Below are 16,342 nucleotides of genomic sequence, written 5' to 3' on the forward strand. Positions count from 1 at the left end.
TATAAACAACAACACTAAAGCTATTCTGTTATACCTGTGTGTAAAAAATACATTGCACCCAAAATATTTCATAGTTCAGCAACACTGATCAATCTAATAAACTTAAACCTGCTCCATCCTCCCTATTCTGGTATTTTAAAGAGTACTTAGCAGAAATATTAAGCAACCTAACTAATAGGGTTGCAAACTCCCAGCAAAAAAAATAGGGAACCACCCCCCACCCTCCACCTCATGATGCTTAATCGATGTAATCAACTTTAATTTGATGCAGTGTGAAAAAAATGCACAGAAATAAATTATTTTTCAAGAATAATTAAATAGATTCAACATCTTTCTTCTACAGAATTGCAGACTGCACAGATGGTACCTTCCCAAAGGAAAAAGTACTATAGCTTACTAGGGTATATTAGACTTAACAGTTACTATATATAGTAATGGACTTCTATACATTTTACATCAGATTAAAACTTTGGGTGTAAGATTCAGATAATTATTTATTAAAAGTTAGACATTTTAAATGAGAATAAGAAAGAAAAGTCTTTGTGCCCCCTTTTCCCTGTTAATGCCCTATCGGCCCCCCTGGCTAAACTTTGCTAGATCCGCCCCTGCACAGTTACCAGCCGTCAGCTACGTAGAAAAGGATCCTGGTCTAGGAAGTAATATTAAATACATTCTAACAACAGCTTATCAAGGTTAAACGCGCCGCTGTTGTTCCGCCGCTGGTTTCCTCTCTCTGGTGCAAAGTGGGCCAAAAACAAACAAGAGAGACGGACTTGCGACAGAAAAGCCGATCAGCTGATCATTGAGGAGTTTCATGAAGTAGTGGCAGGAGAGAGGGAGAGAGAGAGAGGCAGACGCTCCATATATCGGTGGTTAAGCTTAACGCAGGTACGCTTTACAAACATTCAGAGATGAACTTACACACTTGCTTTACTTCTCTCTGGGATAACTTCCTCGGAGATGAATTGCTGGATTGCTAGCGAGGCTACAAATACACACAGCCGCTCTATCATGTGAGCACACTGCTCTGACTGCTACGGTTATGAGCCGAGTTACGCCGTGTCGCAAGTTTTGTGAGGTGCTTTTTTGATATTTAATGGATCGGATTACATTTTTTATTTTTCGCCGATATCCGATCCAGTAATTTACGTCAGTATCGGACCGATACCGATACCTAATATCGGATCGGTCCATCTCTAGTTTAGACACCCAATCGATTAAAGTGTAGTTGGCAATATGATTGCAGGGAGTTTGTGTGTAGCTTGAGGAGTCTCGGTCGACGCCTGTTTGGGAGAATATCACGCAGAGAGTGCGACAGCGGGGAGCCGGGCTCCAAAAATAGAAAAAATCATTTCGCGGAGGGCAAAGTTTTATTTTGTCCAGCTGCCACAAACGAATGGTTGAAACACAGTTTTTTGCACCTTGAGGAAATTTATGTGCATGGATAATATTTTTCCCTCCAGCATCGGTGCAGCGGAGCATTTTTCTATTATGATGGGAAAAACAGCTCGTGTCTCGCAAGGTCCAGGTTGGTTAGTGATACAGGGCTCAAGCCAAGGGGTGTCTGCATGTCAGGGTGCCTGTGCTCAGGCCTTATACTGTGTGATCTCTACAGAAGCGTCTATAGAAACTTTAAAGCTCTCCTCTGATTACTGCGTTGAAATTGAGCTTTTATGTCATAAGTAGTCTGAATAAATTCATGCCACATGTTTTCCTTTGACTGCTTTTCTTTTTAGAACATCTGTTTTCCTTCTGGCTGCTCAGCTAACCACACTGTTGCACCACACTGTTTTTCTTGTTTGTTATTTAAAGTTTTTCCCACCAAGTTTTACAAGCAGCTGATATTTTAGATTAGCAGACTGTCGACTTCCTGTTTAATAACACTGCTTCTGAGGCCACTTCTGAGGCTCCATCTAGTTTAAAAGTTGGCTCAGATTCCTGATTGTAGAGCCTCTTTAATGCACACACATGATTTCGATTTGACTGCATTCAGGTCAGATCGGCTCCTTGCAGGCAACACAGATGGCCCACGAGGCGACCATCAGGAACTTGGACCAGGAGCAGAGCCGCCTCAAGGAGAAGATCAGCAGGCTGGAGGAGGAGAGGGAGGTTCTGCTCAGCCAGAGCCAGACCGCCAACGACCAGCACAAACAACAAGTGCTCAAACTGGAACAGGTACTTTTTTTTATCTTTTCTTTGTCTGTCACAAAAAGCCTTTTTATTTCCTCTAATCTGCCTCTTGTCCTCAGTCTCTGCGCGAGGAACACCAGGGCTATGAGAAGGAGCTCTCCAGGTTGAGAGCGCACTATGAGGAGGAGACACTTCGCTTCAAGGAGGCGCAGGTCAGAGCATTGGAGGAGCTCGAGGAGAAACACCAGGTGATGAGAGAGGAAGCCCAGCAAGAGAAAGAGGAGGAGAAGAAACTCCTCATGACGGTGAGTCCAGCGTGAAGGTTCGGTGTTGATATCGAATCTGACGAATGGAAACTATCCTAAAATCCTTCACAAGGTTTTCTTAATCTATTTTCAAGGATATCAAACACTAAATATGATACAAAAAAGTCAAAAATGGGGAGCAAAGTCATCATTTCAACACAGACAGTGTGACAGACAGATGGTATTGTTGCACATGTAAAATACACACGAGCACAGTCGCAGAAACGTGGCCATGACACAGTAGGTCTCTTTGTACTTCATGATCTTCATGGGTTTTTATTCATTGCATTTGTGTGTGTGGTGTCCTCATTTGGTCGAAACATGTTTGGTCAAAGTCTTCACATATTTTAAAAAGCTGAAAACGAGATTTCCAACATCCTGATTTTCTCTGCCTCTGGATATAAGAAATTAGGTTCGAGGAACATTTCACCATCAAATTCTGAGTTTGCTGCTACTAATAAATTTAAACACTTTGGTAATAATAATGTTGAGAAGAGCCTCTGCAAATGTTAAATGAAAGACATTAATTCTCTGTAGCTCTGAGCTGAACATTACCTGCACCATCATTTTGAAAAGTTGTAAGAGTTGAGGAGGGTGTGTGGATGTTTGAGGCGGGAGTAGCTCAGCGAACCTCGGGGCATAGGAAAAATACAGAGTAACACAGAACCTTAAACCATCTGTCACAGAAGTGGACGACTTTTCTCATCCACAACCCGCTGAGTCAGACATCGCTGTGGTGGAGGACCGTGGTTGGTCCTGAGCTGTGTCATCCGTTAGCTAAGCCTATAAACTGTAACCCATTGGTTAGCAGCGTCCCGTTGAGACACCTCGAGCCGTTTAAGCCGTCATCGTCTTGGTGTTTTGAAACTGTTAGTGGAGGTTGGAGCCACCACACTCCTATGGTGGGCATACACAGCTTTATGGTCCTTTCGTCGCCAATGAAGACGGTTACAAAATGAAAATCTTAAATTGAACTCTGTCAGACTTTAAACTAGTGATTGAGACTATAAAGTCACCAGGAAGGGTTTGGGTTTTTTCTGTAGCTTTCTTGTTACTATCAGAAGTCTTCACCTGGACGGGGTGCAAGAAGGAACAGAGGTTTAATCCACTTCACATTAGCTTTACAATTCAGAAGTTATGTCCATCATTATCAAGTGAATGTTCCAGATCCAGTAACGGCGGAAGCCATGGCTCACTCATTCTTGTCTCCCTCTCGCTATTGAGGGAGTATCCTGCCATCTGCAGTCTGATAAGTCAGAGCCACACGAGGGTCTGGAGAGTGTCATGCGGCGGTGTGTCTATTCCCCTTGAAATCACTGAATAAAATGAGGCTTTTCAACCAAATTGAAAAGCCCTAAGTAGAGGGGTTTTTTTAAGAAAATGAACACATATGAATGAAGATTATGTTTCATAGACTCCAAGTAAAGGGCAGAGGCTGGAGGCGGTGGGTTGGCCATTTCTGATTAGATGGTATTAAAATCTAATGCCATCTAATCATTTCTCTGTCTTTGTTTATTTTTAATCAGTTTTGATCAGTGCCAAAAGACTGACTCTGTTACGTCTTTGGCTAAAACCAACGTCACGTCACTCTGCTGGCTGTATTTCTTTGTGTTGGCACATGACTGAGAATTTACATTTACATACTGCTGTCTTTGGCCAAACCCACTGTCAGTGTCACTGCAAGGAAATCACAAACTCAGCAAGTGTTGGTCACTTGGATTATTTTAAGATATTCAAACTAAAGGAAGATGGTTTGTTTTGACTTTTTGCTGTGTAACCATCTTGATCATCATTCTTTATAAAATGATAAAACATGCAAGAAGCCATAAAGATGTTTTTTGGGGGGATAAAAACAGTAATTGGAACACAAATAGCCGAAGGTTTCTCTCAGGGTTTGTGTCTCTCACTTTTTTCACAGAAACATTTGCAATTAATTTTCCTCAGAGCAAATGGCTTTAGTCATTAAAGAAATATGTATCTCTAAAAGAAATGCGCAGCCCCCCTCAACATTTAATTAGGTCAACATTAAGACTAAAGACATGAAGCGCAGCATCTCTCTGTGCCTGTGTTTTCTCCTCTGCGTCTTTCAGTCTGTCATCGCTCTTTCTTTCTTCTTCAGCTTTTCTTTTTTTCACTCCTGATTTGCTCTCCTCTCTTTGACTTCAAAGGGGAGGGGTTACGTGAGGAGAATACGAACGGCCTTATTGCCAAAGAAGCAAAGACAACTGATGAGATTACCCAGGTTAAATTAATTTAACCTGATCTGTTTAACATAACAGCAACAACAACAGGACTGCTGGACAGACTCATCTCTTTCTTACTTGTCTCACTTATTCTGGATAGCTAAATAAGCAAAAACAGGCCTTTATGGTAGATCTGAACTTATTTTCAACTACAGGGAATATCTGTTTGATCAATGGGCACAGATTTTCAATTCTTTGTGTTTAGCAATAAGTGGGCTTGTGTTTTTCTTTTTGTTTTTTTCTTTTTTGTGAGCTCACATCTAAAATTGCTGATCTCCTGTTCTGTGCTAAAGGACAACTGTGGGCAAAGTGCTGTCCAAACATTGTCTGGGGTTAATCTTACATTTCTATCATGTTAGCTTGTTGACGTTGAACCTTGGAGAGTGCTGGCAGCGCCGTGGACCAGATTGCTGCGGCACAGTGTGAAAGTTGTAAAAATCCACCCACACCTTTAGTCACAGGCCTGCTCGTCACACGAGCACAAAATCAAGGATTTATTTTCAGTTTTTATTAATTGATTTTGATCTCCTGATGATGTACTCGTTCAGCTTGTTTCCCACTAATTCATTAGATAAAATGAGTTCAGGATCAGAAAAGAGAGAAAATTTGGAAGGTCAGTGTTTTTAAAATCACAATTATTTAATTACTTCATAGCGATTTTACTCATTTAAATTTTCTTTAGGACTAAAAGAAATAATATAGAAAAGTCAAATCAATTAAGAAACCAATCTCAACGGATATTATCCTATAGATTAAAGATAATAAGATTAAGACCTATAAAATTTTAAAAGTGCAACTTTTAAAATGATATATTTCTGTCTATGTAAAATTATAGAAGCCTATAAGAATTAAGAATTTGGCCTATATTAAAAAATATTTATTATAAATTGGTTCTGACACGCTATTAAAAATTTCTGCTATCTGGTTATTTTTACACACACACATATAATATCAGTATCTTCTGTATATTTAATATCTGTAACAAATTTCTTTGTTTTAAGCCTCACGTGAGTCATAAGGCGATAAAAGTCACATAAATGATCTGCTCTGACAAAATCTTTTGATCACTCTATTACACTAACTAGCTCATGCCTACACTACGGTAATGTTTAGTCTATTGTTATGTGGTTGCTAGGCAACTTGACAACATCTCATAAAATATCAAAGATAATCAAAGTTTTGCAGATATAAAGTAGACGTTATTGTGATAACGCTGTAAGGTGTTCGAGGTGGAAAAATGTTCAACGCAAGTCATTTTAGCCCGTTGCCCCTAGCAAGGCGGTCGCTAGGCAACATGATGATATCAAAATGTGTGATAAAGATATATAGATGTACCCCTGTACGAAGTTTAGTTGATCGTGTAGGAGTCTGTGGACAGAAAGACAGAGAGAGGTGTACGTTGCAGTGGCTCCACTGTGGCGGCTCCACCAGACCGAAAATCTGACTTTTCACTCATTTTGCATCTTTTAAAATATTGTTAAAAAATACAATTTGAGAAATAATGAATGAATAATGATTCTTTCTTATATGTAAGAAAAACACATGAGTATCAAATTGACTAAAGTTCCTGATTGTCCAGTAAGCTCTAACCTTTCCATCAAACTGTGTCAGGAAGGATAAACTTATATTGAGCAGTATAGTATGACCAGGACATGGCTTACAGCTGGAGCTGGTCCATGGGGGCTGCACGCTGCCTGCCCACTACTCCCAACGCTTAAGATGGGTTAAATGCAGAGAATAAATCACTCTATGGGGCTCGGTAAAGGCTGCCCTCCTCTCTTATCTTATTATCCTATAGGCCAGTATGACTGTTTTGCTCTGAAAAGGCAAACAGTGAGCAGAATAGTAGGTCCTATTCCTGTCTTGTTTATATCTGTTACAGCACATTACACCCCCTTTATTCACGCTCACACGGCTCCAGCTGCATTTAGAGCTGAAGTTCAGCAAAGGACAGCGTACATACTGGAGTTTGCTTCCATCCAATTAAAATGAATTAGCTAAGAGGCATGAAGGCAGTGTAATATATGACAGGCACAGAGTAACACAAAACACTTTGTCTCAAAAGTCATTCCTTTAATATTAAAGCTTGCCGTCCAAAATGAAGACGTATCTTCTTGGTCTGAAACGATTAGACGCTGCATTTTAAATCACTTTGCGCTCGGTGTTTTCTCTCTTCCGTCTCGTCCCATATTTCTCCTCTTTCATATTGTTGCTCTCTCTCTTTTTTCCTTTTTTTTCGCCCCTCGTGAGCTCACACTTCGGATGCTGTTTGAAGCTGACTGCTAATTGGTTGATTTTCATTGACATTAAATCCTGCCTCTAAGCCAAGTGAGAGTCGTGCATGAGCGTGTGGGCGTGTGTTTATAGATTCCCTGAAAGACAGAGCGACGGAGAGAATGGATGGAGGGGTTGATGAAAAAGGGAAATATTATGTAAGCCGAAGCTGCGTTTAGATTAATGTCTGTTTTTATTTGGGGTGAAACGAGAAACGGGATGCAGGACGAGAGACGGTGAGACAAAGATGCAGACAGAAGAGAAAGAGACAGAAGTGGTAATTTGGAAAAAGAAGAAGAAAAAAGCGATTCATTCTAAAACGTCTTCATCTTTGTACTTCTTAGTTTTACGACTGTCAGCAGATATTAACGAGTTTTTCAACCGAAGCAATAAAGCGACTAATTCTACAAATTGCTTGTGCTGTATTAATTCATAATTCACCACGGTCTACTTAAGACCAGATGAGACAGCAGTAGAATAAAGACTTTTCATTGGTGTTTCTAATCTCCCTGCACTGCTGCACATGTAGATTCATTCCTCTGATGGGTTTGTTTGCAGGTGAACGCAGCTTCTCTCAGTTTAAAAATGAAAGTGTCCATAATGAAGTGATAGGCTTTTGGCATCGATGCAGCTTTCTACTCAGTGTCAGCAGCGTGTTGTCTTTTAAATATGGCAGCAGCTGAAGCTTACGAAGGCAGCCAACTGTCACTTTCAGTATTGTTTACTGTGCTGATTGTTTTCTAGATCGGGGATGTCAAAGTCATTCCTCGAGGTCCACATAGAGCCTGTTTTGATCTTAAGTGGGTCAGACAGGTGGAAATCCCCTTTCTGTCACTTTGAAGATGTTTAACCACACATTTAATCCCTGAGATATCTCATTATAAGAAGGAGAAGTGCAGTTTCAACAGCTTGTCTCAGTTTTTCTAATAAAGAAATGCTGCTGTAGTTAGAGAATTCTGTCTATCATTAAAGACAGATATTGTAAGAAATGTATAAAATTATAAATGATTTCTGGCAGCACATCACCTCCACAGTTTTGGAATTATAAAGCAGAAAGTTTTTATTTATTCATTTATTTATTTATTTGACTCTACATTGTAAAAAATAAAAAATAAAAAAACACATTTTTATAGCCGATATTTAAAAAAACACTAACTTTTACTTTAGTGTCGTATGATGGCTCTAGCGGTGATCTTTATCAGCAGGAAAATTTCTATGGAAATATAATTAAAAGTCCTGTATTTTTGCCCTCCTTTACAAAGGGACCATTTCCAAAGATGGAAATAGGCCGTATTGGAGTCTTCTCAGGGCCAATTTTGACCCCCGGGCCGTATTTTGACACCATTGTTCTAGATGAATTGTTTGGCTTTTAAACAATCATAAAAATGTCCTTAATCAAATTTCGTGTTCTTTTTTCTATTTGTGAAAGTTAAATATGTTTAACTGAGGCAAGGATCGCCGTAGTCAAAGACAATTTCATTTCCACTTGCAGTCATTTCGACACAAACACTATACGCCTGCGTATGGGTGAGGAAGACCCCTCACAGACCAGAGCAGTAACACGAGATTTGACACGGATTGAGTGAAGCACTCTGTGGAAGGTGGTGCTGGATTGCAAAGCAGCTTTTGGATGTGCAGCAACTCGAGGCGGGCTAAAGAAGCTTAAATACTGCAATCCTATATGAGACCATCAGTAGGACGAGCCATCAGCTGGCGTGCGCTAGCATTCAGATTATTCGAGTAACTGATAACTGTTGCCCATTCAGTTTGTTTAAAACCTCTGTACATTATCAAAACAGAGAGTATGAAGAGATTACAAGTTCTAGCAACAGTGCAGTGGCCACAGTGAGGTCCATCCACCGGTTTTCCATCTTAACCATGTAAAAACTCCAGGGAGTTGGAGACTATCCCACTGTCAACAACATGTGAATCAATATCAGATAACTAGCTAACATAAGCTAATTAGCCCTCACTATTCATTTATAACTGAAGGGTTTCTTGTCCTTGACCTGCCGATTGATAGAATTATTGCCCCATCCAGGTAAAAAATGCTCTTAACCAGCTCTACTTTTATACACTTTCATCCTGCCGGGGGTGACAGCGATGTATCACATATCACTCTGCAGGTGATGTGTGATACATCGCTGACGTGGATCTCTGGTAGAGAGTTGAATGATTGAAATGCTGCGTCTCGCGCTATAAATCATTTCTAAGTTCTCAAAGCTTGCAGTTTGTTCACATGTCTTTGTTACACTTCTTTTGAGACGTGATCTAAATATTTATTGGCTGAAGACTTGCACTTGCATGGTGGTGTGACTGGCATGTTGTAATGCTGCAGGTTTTATTTGTTTGCTCGGCTTTTTTTCCCTTCCAAGACTTTGTGCTTCTCACTTAATTGAAATCTGTGAATCGGGGCTACAAGAGTACAAGCTCTGATTTAATTTTAATCTTGTGGCGCTCTAAAGCTGCACGGGAAAGGTGGCTCTCCTGTGAGTGGGCTAAAGAAAGAGGATGTGGATTACTGGGTGGCTCCCAGGGGGGAAAGATTAAAAGGGGGGTTGCTTTATATTTTGCTCACGTCATCGAAGAGATTCTCATGGATACAACTTGCCTCAACCCAACGGGGACGTCAAGATGATAAATAGTAGCTGCAAATTAGACACTAATGACTGAACCCTTATTGATCACTGGTAAGACAAATGCACAGCTGAATAACTAGATGTACGTGCCCTCTTTTTGTATTTGCCTGTAACAAACATCAGATGATCAGAAGATCCAGAAAATATTCTAAATTCACCTTTACACTAAAATAACAGCATCTGCAAAGAATGAACCACCAGAAACCTGTTTCTCAACACTGTTACTGAATACAAACAGAGCTCAGTATTGTTTAGGTGTATCATAAAGCATAGACAGTAAGGATCTCAGGAATTTACTGAAAAGAGAGACTTAAGAAGTAGACCAAAAGGAGATTTTCATAAGAGGAATCCAGAGTGGCCCAGAAAGGATTTGACGCTCTGGTTTGAAGGATTATAGAGACTGGATGTTTTGAAGAGATGGCCTTTTAAGTGTAAATGACAGTTCACGTGTCTTTTCCTCATTCAGTAGCCCTGCGTCACGCTCAAACGCTGCCATGACTCCACATTGTGGCAGAAATTGGATTTTCAATAGAGTGGCTTTTAACTCTCCTCATTTTTTTTAGAGACTTTAAGTTTATATCAGAGGAAAACGGGCACAAAGCGTTTTCATATTGAAAACATGCATTGAGAATTTGTCTCACAAAGACATTTTAGACATGGAGGAATGTAGAATAAATCTCTAGTTTCATGGTCCAGCACTAATCAACTTGCCCAATTTCTTGTCCTATTATCCTTCCCGTTCTTCTCATCCGTCTTTTCATCCAATCTCGTTCCTTTTCTTCCTCTCTCTCTTTCTTCCCATCTCCAGAAAATGAGCCAGGAGTTTGAGATTAAACGGCTGTCGTTAGAGGAGCAGAGGGATCGCCTCCAGCAGCAACTCGACAACTTGAAAGAGGAGCTCTCGGCCAAACTCAACATGGCCAATCAGGAAGTATGAGTCAGCTCTTACTGGAGCGCTAGCGCGTGACCAGCATGATCTGATCGTCTCCAAATATACCGACACGTCTCAATCAACTGAGTGGTTGTCTCCTCAGGTGTCCCACCTTCAGGAGCTGGTGAGAGAGGGGGAACAGAACCTGAGTTCAGCTCAGACGCAGATTACCTGTCTGAAGGAAACTCAGGAGAAACTCAAGATAGAGCTAGACGCGACTCGAGCCCGCGTCCGAGAGACGAGCAACCTGCTGACTGACCTACAGGTGAGGAGAAAGCAAAGACAGTACTGAGGTTTGGAGAACCTGAAACGAGGGTCCTCCTGTCTTACTGAGGATAATCACTTCAATATCAATATCACATTTATTTCTATTCCACATTTAAAAGCAACAAAGTTGACCAAAGCCAGTGTAAATTTGCTAAAACTGGAGTGATGTGTTCATACATTCTAACACCTGTTAAAAGACGTGCAGCAGCACTTTAGACTAACTGCATCTGATGGAGAGATGAGTGTTGAAGACCCAAACAGAGAGAACTGCAGTAGTCCAGTGTAGAGGTGATGAAGGCATGAATAAGTTTTTCTGTGTCTTTAGGAGGAAGATAAGGCTTCGCTTTGGCAATTTCACGTAACTGATAAAAAAGTGTTTTTCACAACTGTGGACACTTGCTTCTCTAATTTAAAAGAGCTGTCTAAAAACACTCTGAGATTTCTTACAGGGTGCGAATGATGACAAGCAAGAGGACCAAAGGTATCAGTTAACTTATCCAAAAGGGGCGTGTCTTCCAAAAACAAAAACTTATTTTTTTTAGGGTGAGAAAATGTTGTGTTAACTGGTCTTTAACATCATGTAGACAGTTAAGCAGAGGCTGCAGTGGGACAGAAACATCCCGTTTCAAGGGGAAGTAAATTTGGATGTCATCAGCATAACAGTGAAAGGGAATGTTGTATTTCCTTCAGTAGTCACAGATCACTTCTTAATATTTATTTTAGTATCCTGTAAGATGTAAAAATACAGAGTGTCAAATTACACAGATTGGTTATCAGTGTCACACTCGGATATTCAGATGTAGACAAATGAACAGAGCGTTAAACCGCAGCTGAGAATATGCAAATTCTGTCGTCTTTGTTTTGTTTTGTAAAAAGTGTTGAAAGTATTAAAGGTGCAAATAATGAAGTAAGCATATGTATAAGTATAAAAATAATGTAAAAGTAAGCCACTGATAGCTTTCTAGTCTGTTTTCTTTCTGAATCAGATTTCCTTATAAGGTCATTGCCCCTCAGCGGGCTTCCAGAAGATGGCCAATCAAAAGAGAGTGGGATTTTAGGGACTGGAAGGGGACTTAAAGAGACTTTAAAAATATATATTTTGGGGCCTTTTTATGGGTTTATTTTTGAAAGGGACAATGAAGACTGACAGGAAAGTGGAGGAAAGAAAGAGGGGAAGACATGGCAAAGGGCCGGGTATCAGACTCTAACGCGGGCCGGCCGCTCTCAGCCGTGTGGCATATGGTCGCCTGCTCATTCCAGTCAGCTAAACCAGCGCTCCCCAAGGATAAACTTAGGGCTGTTAATTTCTGGCTCTTTTTTTTGTCTAATGCACGTTGTTACACAAACTCACTTAAACTTAATGGATTAAATCCCAGCTTTTATTTTACCAACTTTCTGGGACTCTGAAATGAAGTAACCTTTGCAAAACTCTTGACAGGTCAGGTCAACCAGTCAAGAGTTTTCAGACCCGACACTGAGACTGGCAGATGGTAATTTGCTTCCTGACATAGTAAGTCAGTGTGACAGCCTGTCACATAGTCTGACAATAACAGCTCAGTCAGTCAAATAAATGTGGTGATTAAAAAAAGCCTTCACTGATGACCGAATAGAGAGAGAGACAGAGAGAGAGAGAGGGGGGAAAACACAGGCAAGGATGGGAGGATGGAAGGATGGGAGAGGGGAAGAACATTTTGAAAGCAGGAGAGCAGGAAATGAGAGTTAACTGAGAAACAAGCGCGGTGCTGAAGGCCAGCTGTGAGATAATGATGATGAGGCCATTATGAGTAGAGTGGGCCTATGTTTGAAAAGAGCCCTGCTGGTGTGAGACGCAGGAAGAGCGTTTGTGATAGAGAGCGTGGCTTACTGTGGCAGGGGAGGAGGAGGAGGGAGCGACTGGATCCTTTCATTAAAATTATAGCTATTAATACTGTTATTAATAATAGGAATGATATTTGTATTTAAAGGAACTTATTCATGATAATAAGTCATCAAATGAGAGTTTGGGAAGGCTGAATCATTATAGGACTGTACGATAAAAAGGTTTAAAGTAGAATAAAAATGCAGAATGGGATAGAAAAAGTGTGGAAATGTCTTAGCTTCAATAACATGAATTAAAACAACTGTTAATAAAGGCAGAAAGAAGAGGTGATAAGAGGCACAATGCAGAGAGGCTATATGAAGAGCGATAATTAAATGAAACTGCAGAATGGTGCTCTTTGAATTCCCACCAGGCTTCTTATTTAAAGTGCTATTTAAAGAGCGGGACTGGGGCAGTAAAAAAGCCAAGCTTGACACAGGATTGGATCCTGTGTTCACACTGAGCTCATTAGCATAGACACAAGCTCAAAACCAGCAGAGGCCGGCCTCACAGTAAATTTAGACCAGCTATTGTTTAGCGCACAATGAACCTTTAAGTAGATTACTAGGTTAGGAAAAGTGCAAAGAGAGATGGTTTCATTTATATCTTAAATGCAGAAAGTTCACAAAATAAAAAAAAATGAAATAAACTATGATGTCATTGTAGAGATTACATCATGTGTTCCTCAGACAAGCAGCCTGTCAGTAAGTCATGAGCCCTCATGTTTCATGGTTTAGATGTGTTGTTAGAAGTTCCACAAAAACAAAATAATTTTATGTTTTTTTCCAGTATTTCACACAGCGATTGCAAACATGCTGGTTTTATTTTGGACGCTTACATTATTACACATTACAGGGAGTGCAGAATTATTAGGTAAATGAGTATTTTGTCCACATCATCCTCTTCATGCATGTTGTCTTACTCCAAGCTGTATAGGCTCGAAAGCCCACTACCAATTAAGCATATTAGGTGATGTGCATCTCTGTAATGAGAAGGGGTGTGGTCTAATGACATCAACACCCTATATCAGGTGTGCATAATTATTAGGCAACTTCCTTTCCTTTGGCAAAATGGGTCAAAAGAAGGACTTGACAGGCTCAGAAAAGTCAAAAATAGTGAGATATCTTGCAGAGGGATGCAGCAGTCTTAAAATTGCAAAGCTTCTGAAGCGTGATCATCGAACAATCAAGCGTTTCATTCAAAATAGTCAACAGGGTCGCAAGAAGCGTGTGGAAAAACCAAGGCGCAAAATAACTGCCCATGAACTGAGAAAAGTCAAGCGTGCAGCTGCCAAGATGCCACTTGCCACCAGTTTGGCCATATTTCAGAGCTGCAACATCACTGGAGTGCCCAAAAGCACAAGGTGTGCAATACTCAGAGACATGGCCAAGGTAAGAAAGGCTGAAAGACGACCACCACTGAACAAGACACACAAGCTGAAACGTCAAGACTGGGCCAAGAAATATCTCAAGACTGATTTTTCTAAGGTTTTATGGACTGATGAAATGAGAGTGAGTCTTGATGGGCCAGATGGATGGGCCCGTGGCTGGATTGGTAAAGGGCAGAGAGCTCCAGTCTGACTCAGACGCCAGCAAGGTGGAGGTGGAGTACTGGTTTGGGCTGGTATCATCAAAGATGAGCTTGTGGGGCCTTTTCGGGTTGAGGATGGAGTCAAGCTCAACTCCCAGTCCTACTGCCAGTTTCTGGAAGACACCTTCTTCAAGCAGTGGTACAGGAAGAAGTCTGCATCCTTCAAGAAAAACATGATTTTCATGCAGGACAATGCTCCATCACACGCGTCCAAGTACTCCACAGCGTGGCTGGCAAGAAAGGGTATAAAAGAAGAAAAACTAATGACATGGCCTCCTTGTTCACCTGATCTGAACCCCATTGAGAACCTGTGGTCCATCATCAAATGTGAGATTTACAAGGAGGGAAAACAGTACACCTCTCTGAACAGTGTCTGGGAGGCTGTGGTTGCTGCTGCACGCAATGTTGATGGTGAACAGATCAAAACACTGACAGAATCCATGGATGGCAGGCTTTTGAGTGTCCTTGCAAAGAAAGGTGGCTATATTGGTCGCTGATTTGTTTTTGTTTTGTTTTTGAATGTCAGAAATGTATATTTGTGAATGTGGAGATGTTATATTGGTTTCACTGGTAAAAATAAATAATTGAAATGGGTATATATTTGTTTTTTGTTAAGTTGCCTAATAATTATGCACAGTAATAGTCACCTGCACACACAGATATCCCCCTAAAATAGCTCAAACTAAAAACAAACTAAAAACTACTTCCAAAAACATTCAGCTTTGATATTAATGAGTTTTTTGGGTTCATTGAGAACATGGTTGTTGTTCAATAATAAAATTATTCCTCAAAAATACAACTTGCCTAATAATTCTGCACTCCCTGTATTACAACGAATCTGAACGTTTGTTGTAGTGTTCAGCAAGTCTCACACATGCCTCCTGATCAGTCTTAGCCCATTCTTCTTCGGTCAATCTCTCAAACTCCTCCAGATTTGATGGTCTTCTGGATTGGACCCTGGTCTTCAGTCCACCTCACTGATTTTCAGTGGCAGTTAAGTCAGGGGTTTGTGCAGGACACTCAGTAACGTTCACTTTGGTCTTTGTCGTGTTGGAAGACAAAGCGACGACCCAGACCCAGCTTTGCTGCCGACTGCTTGAGATTTTCTTTCAGAATCTTCACACATCCTTCGTTTTTCATGGTTCCTTCCACCTTGATGAGATTCCCAGTTCTAGTTCTCATCTGACCAAATGACACGATTCCAGTATGAATAGTCTCCTGGTCATCTTTAGCATACTTCAGTCTGGCTTGAAGGCTATTTTTTTTAATTTGATTTTATAAGGTTTAAGCATCACAGAGTTAAAGTAGAACAGTAGTTTGTGCTATGGCTCACTTAAAAAAATCCGCTTTTAGTATTAAGCTTTGTCATTTTGATTTTTTCTGAAAAAATTCTTCTATTGTGTGCAAAAATGTTTATAAATGCTCTGTTAAAAAAGAAATGCGTAAGGGGGCTAATAGTTTTAACCTCAGCTTTACAGTTTCTTGTTTTATAGTCTCATTTCAATAAATTTTTAGGCTTAACAACGTTCAAATATATATTTGAACTACATTTGTAGTGCAAGATTTATCCTGTGACACTTTGAAGGGCCCCACATACTGGAGTGAACTGCACCACCCTCACTAACCTCTGATGCACATCCAGTCATTTTGTTCTATAAGCAGCTAAAATATGACAGAAACTGAACAGAGCTTTAAGGGTTACTCGCAGTTAGCTTTAATGTAGGTGGTTAGCCTTTGCTGTAGTTTCTGATTTATCAAAAATGCTTAATCAGTGCTTTTTAATTTATTATTTTTAGTCAGCTGAAATAAAATGAAGCTAAAATGACTGAGATGAATTTGATTTGTATTATGTCACATTCGCGGACTGTCTTACAGATCTTCTGGCTTAGGCAGATATAATTTGTTGTCTGAATGATTCAGAATTATAATTATTCAAGTGAAAGTATAATGAAACAAATACAGACTTTTTAGGATAATGTTACAAGTGAAATATGAGTCATGTCCGTGGTTTGATTTTTGTTCTTTTCTTAATTTGCCGTTGAGCACATCAGTCGCTTTTTGAGAGAAATCCAGCCCACTGTGGCTTACTGAAGCATATATCTTTA

At 40.2% G+C, this 16,342-nt stretch overlaps 1 protein-coding gene across 3 annotated transcripts in view; it reads left to right on the forward strand.

The window, feature by feature from the left end:
* Nucleotides 1–16,342, forward strand: part of fam184aa (family with sequence similarity 184 member Aa) — a 66,891-nt gene that overhangs the window by 23,610 nt on the left and 26,939 nt on the right. For all 3 annotated transcript variants that reach the window (XM_019352104.2, XM_013264522.3, XM_019352105.2), the window contains exons 9-12: nt 1,994–2,175; nt 2,250–2,435; nt 10,400–10,522; nt 10,626–10,787. In XM_019352104.2, coding sequence (XP_019207649.1) covers nt 1,994–2,175; nt 2,250–2,435; nt 10,400–10,522; nt 10,626–10,787 — 653 coding nt within the window. The remainder of the gene's footprint in view (nt 1–1,993; nt 2,176–2,249; nt 2,436–10,399; nt 10,523–10,625; nt 10,788–16,342) is intronic.

This window comes from Oreochromis niloticus, linkage group LG23, assembly GCF_001858045.2.
Source record: "Oreochromis niloticus isolate F11D_XX linkage group LG23, O_niloticus_UMD_NMBU, whole genome shotgun sequence".
NCBI lineage: Eukaryota > Metazoa > Chordata > Actinopteri > Cichliformes > Cichlidae > Oreochromis > Oreochromis niloticus.